This window comes from Pteronotus mesoamericanus, unplaced genomic scaffold (assembly GCF_021234165.1).
Source record: "Pteronotus mesoamericanus isolate MK-2021 breed Mesoamerican mustached bat unplaced genomic scaffold, CSHL_Meso_final scaffold_651, whole genome shotgun sequence".
Taxonomy (NCBI): domain Eukaryota; kingdom Metazoa; phylum Chordata; class Mammalia; order Chiroptera; family Mormoopidae; genus Pteronotus; species Pteronotus mesoamericanus.
This window is the reverse complement of record NW_026555325.1, coordinates 40,610,421-40,629,476: the sequence shown is the minus strand read 5'-3', so window position 1 is coordinate 40,629,476 and position 19,056 is coordinate 40,610,421. Positions and strand designations below refer to the sequence as shown.

General features: G+C 36.4%; 1 protein-coding gene across 3 annotated transcripts in view; it reads left to right on the top strand.

Moving 5' to 3' along the window:
• Positions 1–18,878, top strand: part of CERKL (ceramide kinase like) — a 99,934-nt gene extending 81,056 nt beyond the window's left edge. For 2 of the 3 annotated variants that reach the window (XM_054562740.1, XM_054562739.1), the window contains 8 exons: positions 7,099–7,173; positions 7,967–8,144; positions 8,223–8,282; positions 8,901–8,926; positions 9,020–9,128; positions 11,083–11,179; positions 15,858–16,036; positions 18,744–18,878. In XM_054562740.1, the coding sequence (XP_054418715.1) occupies positions 7,099–7,173; positions 7,967–8,144; positions 8,223–8,282; positions 8,901–8,926; positions 9,020–9,128; positions 11,083–11,179; positions 15,858–16,036; positions 18,744–18,825 (806 nt within the window). In that variant the 3' untranslated portion in view covers positions 18,826–18,878. Of the gene's footprint in view, positions 1–1,656; positions 1,800–7,098; positions 7,174–7,966; positions 8,145–8,222; positions 8,283–8,900; positions 8,927–9,019; positions 9,129–11,082; positions 11,180–15,857; positions 16,037–18,743 lie in introns of all 3 variants that reach the window. The other variant, XM_054562738.1, reaches the window with a different exon arrangement.
• The last annotated feature ends 178 nt before the right edge of the window (positions 18,879–19,056 follow it).

Here is a 19,056-nt window from a genome sequence, read left to right as displayed (position 1 = left end):
TAGTAGGTACATGGTGGTATAACTGGATCCAGGATCCCAGGGGTCAAATGTTGCCCAGATATATGGAAGGTCTTTGGTACTAAGTTAGGTGCTTTATGTGATGACTTTACTTGCTCATTTTGGGCCACACTCACCTCAGCAAGTAGATAGAAGTGGATCTGGAAATTGTAATTAAGTTTATAGAGTGTTTGAAAATTTGCTCATAGAGATTTTTAAAATCATACAGGTAAGGTTTACATCAAACCTTGGCTTCCCCACTTATAAAGATGAGGCTAATGCCTACTTTACAGAATTCTGAGAATTTAATGGAAAAGAGCCATTGTGTCATCTGACATAAAATTGGCCCAGTATGTATATTCACTATTTTCTGAATCAGTGGCCAGAAAGTGAACCTGTGGAATTAGTTCAGAAATAAAGTAATACCCCAAGCCACAAATGGCCTGGGTCATACTGTATACCCTGGAACCTCTTATAACTAGAGCAGGCCTGGATCGCCCAAGCTCTGTGCAGCAGTAGGGCTAAACCTCAGCTAGGTGCGGGGGCTGTCAGGCTGAGAGCTCTGTGAGAGAGTTCCTGGAGTGAGTTCCTTAGCCTCTGGATTCATCAGCCTCAGGAGTCTAGGGAGCCAGTAACCCCTGCTGATTATGGCCCTCAGGCTGTTTTGTTGACACACAGTTTTTAAATACATAGAATGCTAGTATTTACAAATTAGGAAACTCATCCCAAAATCAGAATCTGTGGCTTCTCTAAGAAGAAAAAAAACAAACCCCAGAAGATGCGGTCCTCCAGCCCTGCCTCCCACAGGATGTGAGTGGGTGGGGACTGAGCAACACCTCCCCTTTAGCCCCAACGGACTCTTCCATTCTTGCTCCATCCCTTTCGACCTTGAGCCGTGAAACCTGCTTTCAATAACAAAATCCTCCTTTTGTGAAAATTGAGATGATTTTGCTACTTAAGATTATTTTGAATCTTTTAATTACAAATGATTATGAAACAAATGTCTGATATCTTATATATTACTTTCATGGAGTCCCACCTCCACACCGCTATCGTCTACTTATCATGAAGTCTTAAAAAAGATTAGCAGTACTGGCTAGAGTCAAAGGGTAATAACACTAATTTTTGAAGTGCCAAATAGCAGTAATGTCCAGGAGATGAAAACCAGTTCAGGTTTGTAATTACTACACACATATACTAATGACAATTAGCAGTCCCTTAAATTACAGGCTCATATTTTACATGACTTTTATTGCTGTCTTTTCAGAGCTATATTGAAAATTAGCAGGATTTTATGACTTTTTGTTTGCATCAGTGAAATGAATTGCACCTCACTATTATTAACATAAACAAAATAAGAATATTATGTTTTGGGGTATTAAAAGAGCAAAATGCAGGTCAGACGTAAATTCACATCTTCAGATGTTCTTATACCTCCACACCCATTTAAAATCATCCAGGTATTACATTCATGGAGTAAACTTCGCCCGTGCAGTGCTGGTGTCTTCTTACCCACTGACACATGCTAAAGTGTTTGAAGGTGTGTGGTAATCATGCGCATAGAATAGATGAGGTTAATATTTTGACGTCTAGATTTCGTGAATTATTATCAGTTATTTTGAAGTTTTGCATTGTTTTACGTAATTTCTCATTTTCCAGTGTCGTCTGTGTTGGGGGAGATGGCTCTGCCAGTGAAGTAGCCCACGCTTTACTGCTGAGAGCCCAGAGGAGCGCAGGCCCGGAGGCGGACGGCACCCTGACTCCTGTCCCGGCACAGCTGCCCCTGGGCATAATACCAGCAGGCAAGGAGGGGGCCAGGGGGTGCTAAATGGCCACTCCTTCTATCTTTCTGTTCCTCCCTGTTTTACCTCCTAACCTCGACAGTGGAACAGAGTTAAATGCATAGACGTTGAGTCTGAAAGACCCAAGCTTGGCATCTCCACTAGTAAATGTGAGACTCGGGCAAGTTATTTAATTTCTTTGGGCCTCATTTTCTTCATCCATGAAGGGGAGATGACCCACATAATGGTCACTTCATTACGAGGGTGTAGTATTAAATTAGATGGTATGTGCAGAAGGTCTTATACATAGTAAACTGATCAATACATGGGATAATTATTATTCTACCTTTCCATATTAAGGTCTCATGATCACACAGCCCCAGATAATGAAATTTCAAAACAGGGCCATTCCAGTCAAACTGCTTATAATCTCATATGAGGTAAAATGTGGTAATCCTTAGTCAAAGTGTAAACAGATAACCCTGAAAACACCAAATGATTTATTCTGACTGCTGTATCTCCAGTAATTAGAATAGAACCTGGCACAGTGAACACGCAATCATTAAGTTTAACTAAGTGAATGAATTTAAAGACAATGTTAGAGTGACATTTGAAATAAGCCTAAAAATGGGTTGATAGGATCTGACGTGAAAAAATGAGAATGAGGTTTTTTTTGTTTGTTTGTTTATTTGTTTTGCCTGCAAAAGTAATAAATACCAAGGCAGAACCCAGGAGTGCTGATGAATAGAAAATGGACCATTTGTTGGGTGATAACAGTGCCAAACAGGACCCAAACTATAGTGGCTCCTGGATTCCACAGGAAGGCACCTGAATGGTATTCTATAGACAACAGGACAATGAGAGGTTCAGAGGGTGGGAGCAGCCTGCTGGGAGCCTGTTCTAGGGGGGCTGGTGGTCAGGGGAAGGGAGCAGGAGAACGTGGAGGTCGGAGGCTGGGGGAACAGCTGGAGCACACAGGCGTCCAGAAGAGAGGAAAATATCTTTTGTGTGTTGATGAAGTTATGTGGGTCACTTCTTCAAAGTTTCTATTTAAACAAACAATAGTGAAGGAAAGGTTATTTCTTTTCATTAAAAGAATCACACATTATCTCTAAAGAAAAGCAGAAACAATTATTCTTTTCTATGAAAACAGAAAATAACGCACATGGTTGAAAGATCAATGTTTTATCTCTCTGATAATCACATTCATTTAGCATCAATTTCAGTATACTTAGCTATACAGATGTTCTTTTAGAGTATAAAGTCTGTCACACAAACAAGAATTTAAAAGGATATTCGGATATACCCTGTTAATTGGGAGGCATATAGAGAACCCGTTGTGGTCTTTAAGTAGAAGAGAACAAAATAAACTCAACTCAGAAAGCAAGAAAAAGAGATGCATTTGGAGCCAGCCATTTTGACCTTTTTGTGTCATTTTCGTAGCTCTGCCTATAATGGTGGAACTTTGTCAGCATTTCCTCCGTGCACAGTGGCTATACTTAGGTCACCGTTTTCCTTCATTACCCCTGAGGTCACTCATTAACTCCTGAGAATTAAAAGTGGAAGGGTGGATGTCCCCACAGGTATGCATTTGACCTAAAGTGAGTAGTTAGCTAGAAAAACTGGTGGCTATACTTATCTTTTTAATATACAACTCAAATTTTATAAAGGAGTAGCATCAAGTTTTATCATTATGCTTTTAAGCATATCTCTGATGTTGAAAGCATTTTCTGTATACAGTGGATGTGTAGAAGTGCCAATTAAATATTTATTGTTTAGAAGATACAACGTGTTGCCAAAACTCTGGTCATTGTATCGGGGCTCCAGTGTATGGACTCCATGGAATAGGAGGAAGAAGTCAGGTGCAGGATGTATTTAATATGAGGGCCCTATCTTACTTGTGAGAACAAGAGCTAGGCAGGAAGTTTCTAAGCTCAACACAGAAGACAGTTTGCCTTTGAAGCCATTTGCCTCCTGGAGAGAGACACCCAGAGGGATAGTGTTTAGTAAATTACTTCACTGAGCCAGCAGACTAAGCTGCTGAATTATGGTCAGACTCAAATGGATCAGATGTGGAGAAGCCTATATTTGAACTGCTGGCCATTAGCAGTGGTGTTTGTTGCTATGGGAACTGGTGCTAAGAAACTATACAGAGAGATTCAGATTAAAGGGTGTGCGGGTGTGGGTTGGGGAGAGGATAGAGAAAGAAGCCTGAGAGGACATAAAAATTAAAAAAAGCAATCCAGTTGTTGTAAAACAAGGCTCAATCCACATACTGATTCTGCGAACCATATATTCCTATAGAGTCCACATAAATAAATTCATGCTTTCCAATTAATTGGAGGAACATAAAATATTGCCATGGGACTGTTAATTTCTATGATATTTCGGGCATAGAACCAAAGTGTAGGTGCAATTTTCATGAGAATTTTAGATATGCTTGACTGGGAAGTCATTACATCACATTTATCTGTTTAGATGTGGGAGACATTAACGGCCTTATGAATATTCATGGTATCTGGTTAATTAAGTTAATTGTTCTGCAGAAGTGCTTGCACTTCCAAGGACAATTTTTTTTCTTTTTTCTTTTTGCCTCTGTGGCTTCTGTCTAGTACTTCTCTCAGTCACGCTTTACATGACCTGCACCTTCTGGCCTTATTCTGTATTTGGTGCATTTTTGCAGTCTGGGAAGGTTGTGGTGAGTGAGCAAAGTTGCTGGTAGTGTTAAGAAAAATCACTTTTCAGGCTAATTAAAATGTTTACCTTGAGATAGGACATTTACAGCTTTCGTGAGAATGCTAAAATTACATAGCTGTTATTTATATGAGCAGTGGGCCTTTTGGCATGTAGACATCTTTTAAGATGAATCATATCCTGTTTCAGGAAATTGTACTTGTCTTTTAAATTATCCAAATAAAAATATAGAGCAGTCTATAGTTTTACAATTTCACATCGACTTTCCTCATGAACTTTTTCCCTCCATTGGATTTATTTATTCCATTTTTTTAAAGTCATTTATTTATTTATTTAAAAAATTTTTAAAAATTATAGTCTACATTTAATGCTATTTTGTATGAGTTTCAGCTGCACAGCATAGTGGTTAGACTATCACATAGTTTACAAAGTGATACTCCTGATATTTCCAGAACCCAACTGGTACCATAAATGCTTATTACAATATTATTTCTTTTTAATTTAGAATCTAAAATACCATTCCTAAGGACTAAAGTACAGCTTAATTGGAGTAGAAGATGACTAAAAGAATTTTCTGACTTCTGGCTGTGTGTGTCTTTACTGCCGAGTTCCACGGAATTAAGGAAAAGTTGCAAAACCTGAGAAGACATAAACATAAAACAGTGACCTCTAGTATTCTAAAGGCTTTTGTGCTTGGGCATGCTTACCATACTTTCAGACTCACAGGGAATAAACAATCTTTATTTTCTTGAATCATGATATGTGTCATTCTCTATTGCACATGACAACATTACATTATGCTTTTTAATAACCTTTCTAGAGGAATGCTTTTATGACCATCCCTAATTAACCATGGTAATGGAGGAAATGGGTTTCATGGAGTACTGTAATCCATTGATAATCCTAAATATCTCACTCTAATTATGTGGCTTCCTTCAAAGCCTTTACCATAAATCTGACTGGGAAGAAAAATACATTGATTTGTTTCCTCCCCCCACCTCCCCAGTCCAGATTAATTAGCAATTAGATGGCCATAGGGCAGGCTATAGAGGGTCAAAGGATTATTAAAAAGGACTCGGTGTCGGAGTCCTGGGTAAAGATCCACAGAGTAACAGGTTTCTGGACCACTTGTCCTCAAACCTTGGGGTGCATGGAAATCACCTTGAGGACTTGCTAAAACAGAAACACCTACCTGGGCCTCACCCCAGACATGGCACTTCTATGCGTTAGAGGTGGAACCCAGGAATATGTCTTTCTAATAAGCTCCCAAGCTTGCTCCCTGGACCGTGCATTCTAGGAGAGCCTCTCCAGCTTAATGTGTATACACATAACCTGTGCACCTTCCACGATGCAGGCTCTGCCTTGGTAGGTCTGGAGTGGGGCTTGAGAGTCAGTCTTTATAAGCACCCAGGTATTGTCATTGCTGCTGGACTTTGGGCCATATTCTGAGTAACAGGGGTCAGAGCATAACTTGCCTTTTGGTCAAGCAATTGGGACCAATTTATTAATTGGGTAAGGTGGACTTTTCTTTGCATTGCTATTACTGGAGGTCTGGAAATCATTCATGTTTAGGCAGATCCCTAATGGTTGTTATTATTTTAATGATGGCCTTGGTTGATAGTGCCTGAGTTACGGCCACTTTTCCAACTGAGCAACTCAAGCCCACATCCGTTCACAGTGACACAAGTTGAAGAGGCTAAAACATGCTCTCACACAGGAATGTTTCTGATTAACAAATCCAGGGATGAGTGTTTGTCTTGAAAGTCATGGTATATAACATATTCATGTTTTTACAGGCCTCAGTGATTACTGGATTGATTTCTTGTATTATTTAACTGAAGAAAGCTCATAGCCTCTTAATTTTAAACCCTTTTTATCCCCTGGGCATGGCAGGTCCCCTTCAGAACCAGGCCTTTACTCCAAGATCTGAGAGACATACATGTGGGAAGGGCTGATTTGAGAGAGCTCTTTTCTCCTGTAGGTGGGAAAAATTCCTGTGGATTTTAAATTGTCCTAATCTATAGGATAATCTATAATGTGTCAATACAGATTTTCATACCGTGACAAATACTGTGGAATTCAATATTTTCTTAATCTAGGATACCTTATGTCAGATGATAAAGGGGAATCCCTGTTTGGATGAGAGTTTACCTCCTAAGATTCATTAAATGTATTTAAAGCATGTCTTCTATACTTTGTGGTGATTTTGTTTATTTTTCTTAGTTATTATTTGGATTTTCATTATTTAGGTATTTATACATTTGTCTCTGCTCTCTAGAGACATCCTTCCGCTGTTGGTACTTCTTTTGGTGTAGAAGTTAGAAGCCCATTTATTAAGTTGGAAGGAGTAGACTTTGATATAGCTAGTATTTTTTGGTAGAAAATAGACATTCATGATGGAAAAAGCTGTAAGAAGATACTGTAAATGATTTTCTAATTTTGAAGCTGTTTGAAGATTAATCATTCAGTAACCATTTGATATGTGTCTAAACTGTGAATGTAAACATAAATTTCCATTAATTTATCATCTGAATATTATGTATTGACATTGTATAAAGTAAGAGCAAATGGTTAATTTAAAACATATGCTACATTGATTGTACATGTTTTCAAATTGACTTGGCAGGCTCTACTAATGTATTGGCACATTCTCTTCATGGAATTGCTCACGTGGTAACTGCAACTTTGCATATTATAATGGGTAAGAATTATTTCAAAGAAGTTTGTTTTATAAGGAAGTTTTTATATTAATACAAAGAAGGCTATTTTATTTGTCAGACTTGCCTGAAAAAAACAAACAAACAACAGGTTCTTTGTCTCTCAAAGCAGAGAAATGTTTGATTAAAACCTAAAAGTAAATAAGGCACAACTTCATTGTTTGGATTGCCTATCATTTCATTATACAGATGCTAGGAAGAATAGTAAATGAAGTAATGCTACAGTCTTGATAGAAAAACTTTTGCGATGATGTTAAGTTCACAATTTTATATCCAGGTCAAAGAAATCCATGCACACTACTTAAGTAGTACTGTTTGACTGTACCAAGACTTGGGTTAGGATTATGTTATTAAAGGGAAAAAAAACACACAATAACACTTTTTAACCAGTGTACATCTGCTAGACCTTTTATTATCCCAATTGATGGAAAGCATGTAAACTCAAGTGCAATGCAACACTACTGTTAAATCTAAGTTTACTTTGTACAAGTACTACAACATTACTTCCTAACCATGTTTTATGTGAAATACCTATAAGCAGCAAAATTTACTACCTTGTGTTTCTTCCCTTAGTACCTGAAAAAGTTGCAAATAAGAATTGCAGTATATGTCGGTAAAGAGAAATGAAGCGAAAGCAAAAAATATTCATTATGATATAAAGTCAGTTGAGATCTTCTATAAGTAAATAAATATGGTCTTCTCTTCTGTGTTTGCCATTCTGACAACTGGCACTGCTGTGCACTCACTGATTGACTAACGTTTAATGTAACATTCAAGGGCACATACAACCAGTTGATGTCTGCACCTTCAGCACTGCTGGCAGGCTTCTTCGCTTTGGCTTCTCAGCCATGTTTGGCTTTGGTGGAAGAACTTTGGCTCTGGCAGAAAAACATCGATGGATGTCCCCTAACCAACGGAGGGATTTTGCTGTAATTAAGGCACTGGCAAAACTTAAGTAAGTCTTTTTTTCTCAAACCAATAATTTTCTATCCCAGAATCCGTGACTTTAATGATAAATTTCACTGTATTTTAGGCCAGAGGACTGTGAAATATCATTTTTACCATTGAACAGCTCTCCAGATTTTCCAGAACGGTAGGCAAAAAGCTGAAAGTAATATCTACATCTGTCTTTCTTTAAAGCATAGAATTGTTTGATATAGACAATTTGTTAGACTTGGGGTATTTGGTTACTTTTCTAATATACTAGTGAATACTACAGAATTGTGGAGTCCTACAGATACTAGCAGGCCATGTAGTTTGGCTTCTGTCTTCTGAAACAACCATTCATTCCATCCATCCATCCATCCATCCATCCATCCATCCATCCATCCTCTATCCATCCAACAGCTATTTATTGAGTGCCTAATGTATTCCAACCACACTGGACACATGAGCCCTAAAACAGACAAATAAACAAAACCCATAGTTTCTACCTTCATGAGAGTTTCAATTGAGTGTTGAATACAAATATTAATCAAGGTCACACAAAGGAAGTACTGTAGCCTTTAAAAAAAAAGTCATTTTTTTAACTGGTGATGCTACCTGTAAGTGAATAATACAATATAATTTAATAATGGAATTTTTCACATATTTTTATTTATTGTCTAATTTCAGGAAGTATTTAATATATGTAATATAGGATTCTATGATTTTCTTATATTTAATGCATGCTATTTTTTGGTGATTTTTTTGTTTGTTTTCTTATTTTTAGGAGTGAAGAGGGATCTCCCAAATCTAGTGAGTCTAAAAGTACCTCCTTGAGAACTAGCCAGGTTCTGTTGACATTTGCCCTGGTGGGGGAAAGTAACCAGTCACTTTCATTATCTTTAGACTGTAACACTCAGTGGCAAATGATCCAGGGGCAGTTCTTGAATGTCAGCATTATGGCAATTCCTTGCCTGTGTTCTGTGGCACCTAGAGGGTTGGCACCTTATACCAGGTTAGTAAGCATTTTTATTGAATCACTGATACTTTTCTATAAACCAAAATTTTCATTCGAATACCTCTACCCCTCAACTCTTGGCTAGCTAGAATATTATGAAGAGGTATTCTGTCCTTGACTGTATCATATTAGAAATTTTAAGGAATTTGTCATTAGAGTAGGTTCAGAACAACTGTTAAACTAGAAAAATGATCAGACAGTTACTCTGATTTTTTAATGTCACCAAAGGTAAGTAATATTCCTTAGGTTTTACTGACATGATGTTATTATGTTATTTTATGTCAGTTGCTTTCTTTTTATTCATTAGTTGTTGAGAATATTGTATTTAATTCTGGTTTCCAATTTTAGTGCAGACATAAATACCCTTAGCATGAAAAGCATGTATGTGTATATATGTGAAACCTTTAATCAAAAGAAACATTTCAGTTAGTCTTACTGTCCACATTTTCTGTAAAACATTGTGAGACATTTTATATATTGTTTTACCCGTAAGATATAGATATTTTATCTCTTGCACATTCTTTTCAGTGGCTATCCATTATTAGTCTGAAAAGATTTCTCTCCTGTTCCTGTGGAGCATAGAAGAAAGAATCATGAATGTTGTGTAATATAGTCAAATCTAGATTTTTCCTGGAGGTGGAATAAAAGAATAACCAATGTACTTTGGCAATTTATAACATTATTTTAATGATTAGTTTCAAAATATTCCCTATAAAATATTTAACCAAATGAATAACATCTAGCAAAAAGGATTGATGATATTATTATTATTATTATTATTATTTTGCTTTGGCAATTCATATAAAGGTAATAAACAGGCAGGTATCCTAAGTTAGAGAAAGAAAGGATATTTTTATTAATTTATGCCAGGCGCATAGGGTATGTTCTAATTGTTAGTAAGCATTGAAAAGTGGAATATAAAATGATTTTCATGTTTATGAGCAAAAATTAAACAAATTTAAAAGAGAATGTTTTGGTATTACTTTCGGCTAGGAAGAGATGGCATGACAGGTCAAAGGAGCACTGAACTCTGAGAATTAAGAGCTCTGGCTCTATGATCACCTTTTCTCTGTGTGCCTTTGAACAAGTAACTTAAACTTAGGGTCTCCTTTTCCATCTACATAAACTGATTGAATGATGGATAATCTCCAAGGTCTCTTATAGCTCTAACCTGAACTTTCACAAGACTTAAACAGCTCTTTTTAAAATTTCTTTGCTGTTATTATTGGGATAACTTTATATTTGCATTGAAATTGAGCTAGCAGTCATTTGCATGTACTTCTGCAAACGGCCTTCTAAAGCTACATACATATGTAGTGGCTTCTTTGAAATAAATAACACACTCTAACTTTGCAGTCTCTTACATTCAACCCAACAGTTAGGCAAGACTAAAATGCTTAGTAGTTTAACTGAACATGTGTGGCAGCCTTTGTTCATTTCATTCATGTCATCCATTGGGCCCATTTGATTCAATTTCCTGTGTCACATAGACCTGCCCATAAATAAATATTTAAATCAATTTTAGATTTTAGAAACTGTTGAACTGTTTGTTATACCATTTGTACATATTTACTGTTTTATAGTACATCTGTAAAAAACATATGTGTTTTCGCATTTAGAATCTTTAAGTAAATATACTGGTTTTTAATTTACATCCTGCTATATCAATAGATTGATTGCATGATAGTTCGTTTTATAAAAAGCCCTGAATGTAAGAGCTGGCTGAGAAGGAAGCCAATTGATTAATAAAATGAATTTTAAAGGCTGTATTATTTAAAAATAAAACAGCAAAATATGGTTTAAGAATTTTAAATAAATTTACTATGATGATGATTTATCTAGCTTGCCTAAAACTTGTAGTAAATACCATATTTGTTAAAAGGATTAATATAGAAACGTTTCTGATGTGATATCTTAATAAACAATGTCAAATATAAATATTTACTTTCAGATTAAATAATGGAAGTATGGCTCTTATAATTGCACGGAACACTTCTAGGCCAGAATTTATAAAACATCTGAAAAGATATGCCAGTGTTAAAAACCAGGTATAGTAGATTCTTTTTGTTACTTATATGCAAAGGTATTAAGTATGGACAGAGATCTGCTGCAAGAGTGGACATCAAATCCTGCCTCATAAGAAGGCTTTATTTTCTTCTGAATACATTAATTTTTATTCAACCTGTGCTTCTTCCAAATTTTGAAAAGCATCCACCAATGCTAATACAGATTGGCCTTTTTTGAGCTATGGCTTGGGGATTATATATGTGGGTTTTTTGTTGTTTCAGATTCTGTGCAAAAAGAAAAAAGAAAATGGAGTGTTATATTGGAATACGAAGTAAATTAATGATAAAATTACATGCTAGGGATGTTCTTCAGAATGAGAACTAGTAAAATCTGAGATTTTTAGCCTTCTTGGTTTTAAGACAGCAGACTGTCTCTTAGATTCTCCTGCTGACCTTCACTGATTAAAATAGATTGGAGATATTTTAAAATACACCACTTTAACACATTATTTATTATATTCAAAACTAATATGTGTGGTGATGTTTGTAGAGATAGCTAGACAGGCAGACAAAATGGTTTTTCCACGAAAGGGATTTGTTCTAAAGAAAAGCAATAATTATCACAAGTCAAATTCTTTTGACAGATATTTTGATCCAGCTATTAAGAAGCTGATTCTGGAAATACGGAATTTCTGAAATTATGAATCTTGAAGTGCATAGGCTTAGGCATATAGGCTTATAAAACCCTAAAGTCTCACACCCTGTTAAAGGTATAAAATTGTCCCAGGATGCAGGTGAGGACACATGAGAGGAGGCATGACTAGCAGCTGAGTCTTGCTTCCATTGACAGGCATTACAAGGCTCCCAGTTTTGCCTCTTTATAATTTCTGACTTTCTTAGGCAGTTCTCATGATGTTTCAGTTCTCTTCCATCCACAACATTATTTGATCAATGTGTATAGAGCAAGCAACTGAAGTGTTTAGAAAATTATATCATAAAAATTAGAGATAGTCCCACTTTCCTTCAGTATAAATCTCCAAGGAAACAGTAAACAAAAGCAAATATACAGCCTAAGGTAGTGAGCCTAAGTAGTGACTTTATATATTTGTGTCTTGGGAAATACAGCAATTTATTGATTTTTAAAGGAATGTATGCCTGTTTCAATGTTACTAAACTTCTAAACATTAAAACATACTACTATTTTTCTTAATCCAAAAATAGTACATGCTCACTGTTCTTTTTTCTAAGTCAGAAAATCAAAACAGGAAAACAATATAAAAAACACTCAGAATGCCATATTCCCAAAGATAATCAGTGTCATTTTTTGGTATACATTTTTCTAATCATTTTGCATTAAATAAATGAGAACTTAAATAAATATTAACCTTAACATGCTCTAAGAAGCTCTATATTTATTTTAGGGAGGCATCTATTGCACAAACTATGTATGGAAGGTCTCTTTTGGAATTGCCTAACGGGCAAATTTTTGAAACAATTTTCAGAGACATCCTTCTTCCATATGAATTTAAAAGTAATAGGTGCTTCGATAAAATAAAGACAAAGACATGGTGAATATAATTCTGTATCTATAGAAAAATAATTGTTTTTAAATATAAGATTATGTTTTGCAGAATATATTATAACCTATTTTTCCCTTTCTTCCATGTGCTCTACCAGTCATGTTTTACTTTTGATGCAAGAAACTATTGCCTCTCTGTGTGTGTTTCATTAGGCTTACCTTGTATTGACTAGCTCTTTCCAAAATGTAAAGGTCATGCTATTGCTCTGTAATTTTTTGTGAAGAAATTATAAAATGTTTTGCATAATGACATACATCAAGAAGAGCTTGATTTTCAAAGTGACTAGTTTCAGGCAATGCTAACTTGACACATTTGTTAAAAAATTATAGACACATACACATTCATGTGTGTAGTCTCTTCATGATGACATTTTCAAAAATGTATATTTATATAAATTATATAATACTATAAAGACCTGAAAAACATAAGATTATATAATCTATTGTCTAAAGAGTAGCAGTTCTGGTGTCCAGGAAGGAAAATGCAGCACTTCAGCCTAAGGAGAGCAACAGTCTGGATAGGTCTCTGAACCGTCTTTACCAGGTTGAACTGAATGTTCACACACATTAACGGTTGTAGGACTTACTGAAAGCCGTCATATGTGGTGTGACTCATCTTGGCTCCACCATCTCTGTGTACCATTGATAGAAGGTAAAAATTACCCTTCAGTTTCTTTTGACTTCATCCTATATCTGAACAGTTTTCACTGTCCATACATTTCTACAGTCACATTGACTATCATTTTTGGCAAGGAGTTTAAAACTCTTAAATGTTAGTACTTCCCCCAGGATTTGTTTACAGCCTTCTTGTCTTCTCGTGACACCTTCTGCAGCGTGATCTCATGGAGCCTGTTGGACCGAGTATCATCTTCTCTTGTGACCCGCAGGACTGCTGTGTTTTCCTGCGTGCTGTTATAAAACTCAGAAGCATCTTGAATCCAGCATGTCTGCAGCTGACCTTACTGTCGTCTTTTTCCCTGAAGGGTCTCGCTCCTTCCTTGTTTCCCTACAAAGGTCAATGTCATTGCCCCACCCATCCTGGAGCCACTCTGGATTCCTCTGTCTCCCTTGTTCCTCACAACCCATCCACCAAGCAGGTCTACTTGCTCTCCTCTTAAATGTTTCTGAAATCTCTCCCTTACCTTAATTCAAACCTTAATCCAAACTTTAACTCCTTCTTGCTTACAATAGCTTTCTTCTTGTCCTCCTATTCTGTGGTCTTGTCTTTCAAACTTCCTTCTAAAGGGATTTTTCTAAAACCTGATTTCTCTTCTGATTAATTCTTTAATGTCTTTCTCATCGTCAGCAGGAGAACATCTGGTGTCCCCAGCATGTATTCCGTGGTGCTTTGTATTCTGGCCCTTGCCTTGTTTCACCTCTCACCCTCCTCTACCAGATTTTATGTTTTGGTCAGTGTATTAGTTTGCTAAGAGCTGCCATATGAATATTACAGACTGGGTGGCTTAAGTACAGAAATTTATTTTTTCACAATTCTGAATGTGAGAAGTCCCAGGAGGTATTAAAAAGTATGGTTTCTCCTGAGGTCTCTCTCCTTGGCTTGCAGATGTCTGCATGTGGTCTGTGTGCTGTTGCACAGTCCCCACTTCTTATAAGGACACTGGTCATATTGGATTGAGGCCTACCCTCAAGACCACATTTTAACTTAAATTCTTTATGGACTATCTGCAAATACAGTTCCATTCTGAGATACAATGGGTTAGGACTTCAACATACGAATTTTTTTGGAGAGGGAAGAACACAATTCAGCCCATAACATTATATAGGCTATTTTTAAAAATCTAGTATAGGTATTTATTCTGCCAAATGTCCAAATACTAGTACTGCAGTCACTATCACAGTATGCTAATTTTTTGGTAGTTGCTTGACCATGACATAGCTCTGTATTTTTGCCACTATTGTTTTGTTTTTTTTTTTTCCTCTCCAGAACTTCCTCCCTTCTTATACCGGCTAAACCTTTGTCCTTTAAGACAGCCCAGATGGGAAGCTCACCCAATATCCTGAGCCACTTTGCCCCGTCTCCTCTTCTGTCACTTAATTCTCATACACCATCAAAGCACCTACATGTATCACAATTTAACTACTTACTTCTCCTGCTCATGCCCCCCCAGCACACCCTCATGCCAGGTATTAAGCTCTTGGCTCCCACAAGTCTTGTTTAACAATGTCTGTGGCTTCATAGGTAATAAATTTGCACAGATGGATGGATGGATGGGGTTTCACTTTGTGATATATGTGTATATACATGAAAACTGATGATTTAAGATAATAGACTTACTGGTGGTGGCCATCAATTCTTGACATTCCTTGGTATGCAGTGGTATCATTTGTCTCTGACTCTTTCATCACATGGCATTCTTCCTGTGTGTCTATCTTCACATGGCTTTCTCCCCTCTTAGAAAGACACCAGTCATATGCATCCTAATGACCTCATCTTAACTTGATTACATCTGCAGAAACTCTTTCCAAAGAAGGTGACATATACAGGCACTAGGAATTAGGAATTCTACATATCTTTATGGAGGACACAGTTTAACCCATATTAGCCAGTTATCAATGGCTCACTTAAAATTCATTATATTTACAATGAATGATTATGTAGACAGTGAATGATTAGAAATTTTTACAAGTGTGCAGTATGAAGGATGCCTTTAAGGCTTTACACCTGAGATGAAAAACCTGAAGCAGAGACCCTAGGTTCTTCCTAATTAAATTCCAAGTGTGAAACTTACACTGGAGTTTGCTTTATATCAGCTAAACTAGTTGGCAACTTAAAAATCAAGTCAATGAATTATGTAAATCTGTATCAACAGATCAGTAGTAAAGATTATCTTTAATTGGAAATTCACAATATCAGTACTGTATACAACCTTATCGACATTTATTATTTGTCATAAAACAAGTTTGCACAGTTGCCAGATCTAAATGAGGTAAAGAAAGCTTCAGAAGAGGGGTTCCTTCTTCCAGAGAGATTGGGGATCCCTGACCATAATTAGACTTTCAAAAACATCAGCTTGCACGTTCATATTTACTTGCAAGACAGGGCACCCTGAACTTTCTTAACTTGCATTAGCAGTTAGGAATAAAGGAAGTACCATGATTGTTTGCATTTCTTTTATTTAGTTCAATTTTCCATTCATTGAGACTTACACTGTTGAAGAAGTAAAAGTTTACCCAAGGAATAAAACCAGTGCTTACAATCCAGAGGAGGATGATCAACCAAATGAAACTGCTTCAGAAACCAGTTTCCCTTGGAATGTGGATGGTGATTTAATGGAAGTCACATCAGAGGTCCACATAAAGTAAGTCCAATTACTTCACTCCCTTATACGTCCACCAGAGACACAGAACTAATAGTATAATGAAAGTCTTCCTGTAACTATCAAAGCTAGATGTATATTTTTTTAAATTAACAGATCAGGGAAGGATAAACAGATAAACGTACAATTTTAATAAAGTATGACTTTATGCATCAATTGTGATGGAGCGTCAAAGAATTTTCCGTGGTTATAAGTCTCTACACTGGCATTCTGAACTATTTTTAAATATTTTATTTATGCTATTACTGTTGTCCCAATTTACCCCCTGGGATCCCCTCCACCGGCCCACCCCAGTCAATCCCCACACTGTTGTCTGTGTCCCTGGGCCATGCATATATGTTCTTTGACTAATCCCTTCACCTTCTGTCAACCAGTTCCCACCTCCCCCCTCACCTCTTACAGCTGTCAGTCTGAGGGGGCACATGTTCCTATGCCTCTGAGTTTATTTTGCTCATTAGTTTATTTTGTTCATTAAATTCTATTTATGAGATCAAATGGTATTTGTCTTTCTCTGACTGGCTTATGTCACTTAGCACAATAGTCTCCAGGTCCATCTGTGCTGTGACAGAGGGTAAGAATTCCTTCTTTTTTACAGCTATATAATATCCCATTGTGTAAATGTGCCACAGCTTTTTTATCCACTTATCTACTGATGGGCACTTAAGCTGTTTCCAAATCTTGGCTACTGTGCAATAAATAAAGCTATGAACATAGGGATACATATATTCTTTCAAATTAGTGTTTTGGGATTCTTTGGATACGTTCCAAGAAGGGGAAATGCTGAGTCAAAAGGCAGTTGCAATTTTAATTTTTCCAGGAAACTCCTCGATGTTTTCCAAAGTGGCTGCACCAGCCTTCAATCCCACCAACAATGCACTAGGGCTTCCTTTTTGCCACATCCTCATTTATTGTTTGTTGATCTACTAACGATAGCCATTTTGGTGGGTGTACGATGACATCTCACTGTGGTTTTAATTTGCATCTTTTTTGATGGCTAGTGATGTTGAGCATTTTTTTCATGTCTATGGGCCATCCATATGTCCTCCTTGGAGGAGTGTCTATTCAGGTCCTTTGCCTATTTTTTATTCATTCATTCATTCATTCATTTATTTAATTTTAGAGAGGGAAAGGGAGGGAGGAAGAGAGGGAGGGAAACATCAATGTGTGGTTGCCTCTCATGCACCCGCTACTGGTGACCTGGCCTGCAACCCAGGCATGTGCCCTGCTGGTGACCCTTCGGTTCACAGGCCAGCACTCAATCCACTGAGCCACTCCAGCCAGGGCCTTTGCCTATATTTTAATTGGATTGTTTGTCTTCCTGGTTTTGAGTTGTATGAGTTCTTTATGTATTTTGGAAAGTAAACCCTTTTCTGATGTATCATTGGCAAGTATATTCTCCCATCTATTGGGTTCCCTTTTCATTTTAAGATGATTTCTTTAACCATGCAGAAGCTTTTCAATTTGATGCAGCCCCATTTATTTTTTTTCCTTTGTTTCCCTTGCCCGAGGAGCTATATTGACAAAAATATTGCTATGTGAGATATCTGAAATTTTACTGCCTATATTTTCCCCTAGAATTTTTTGGGAAAAATCCTTTTCCCATTTTGCCTTGTACCCATTTTGAGTTATTCTGGTGTAAGTTGGTGGTCTAGTTTCATTTTTTTGCAAGTTCTAATTCAATCCTTCCTACACCATTTATTGAAGAGACTCTCTTTAGTCCATTGTATGCCCTTGCCTCCTTTGTCAAATATTAATTGACCATAAAGGCATGGGTTTATTTCTGGGCTCTGTATTCTCTTTCATTGATCTATGAGTCTGTTTTTATGCCATTACTAGACTGTTTTAACTACAGTGGACTTGTAGTAGAGTTTGATATCAGGTATTGTGATCCTTCTGACTTTATTCTTCTCTCTCAAGATTGCTGAAGCAAATTATTTGGGGAAGGGGTGGGTCTTTTTTTGGTTCCATATAAACTTTGGGGATATTTGTTCTAGATCTGAGAAATATGTCATTGGTATTTTAATAGAAATTGCATTGAATGTGTAGATTGCCTTGGGTAGTATGGACATTTTGGAATTATTTTTAATAAACTGTACAGACAATGCATGTCTATAATTTCCATTTTGAATTTCAAAATAATGGGTCAAAAGTTTAAATTTTGTGACACCGTTTGAGAAGCAGATTGTTACAATTTAATTAGTCTTGTAAAATGTCCCTTCACCAATAATTAATACTCTAACAGTTTTATATTCAGTAATTCGCTTTTGCTTTACATAGGAATAATTTTACGTGTCATTTTATTAACAAGAACAACTGGTATAGAAAGATTTAGGAACATGCAAAATCGTTCTTGGTGAGCTTTATGACTCACTGGGTAGTGGGCAGGGGCCCCCGGCTAGCCTGCTAGATGTGAGCTTTCTATGGGCACAGTTGACTGGATTGCACAGAAAAATAGAGAATATTAGTCAAGTAAGTCAGCTAAGAGAGCTTTCTAGTAATTTCTGTGCTGACTTATTGACACCCTGCTCCAGTTTTTCTAGACTGCAGCTTTGCTATGAATATGTATATTTGTTTGCTATCATCAGATTTGTATTTGGTATTATGCACCATACTCAGTTGTGTATATGTGAAAAATAACAGAATGATGGGTTGATAAAATAACCAATTACACATATTTTATTCTTTACAGATTGCATCCAAGACTTATCAATCTTTATGGAGAAAGTATGGAAGAAATGAAAGATGCCAAAGTAACATGTAATTGTTTATAACAGAAACATATGCACTAGAATTTTAATATGAAGGGATATGGTCACATTTTAAACATATCATAAGAGGGGAAAAAATCTCATTTTTAAAGAAATTAAATTTGCTATTTTTGATGTTACTAAAAATTAGCTTTGAAATATACCAAAAACTACTTAAATTCTGGTTTTTTAGAATTGGTTTATTGGAACTGAATGTAAATATTTTATATACTTAAAATTTAAACATCATGCTAT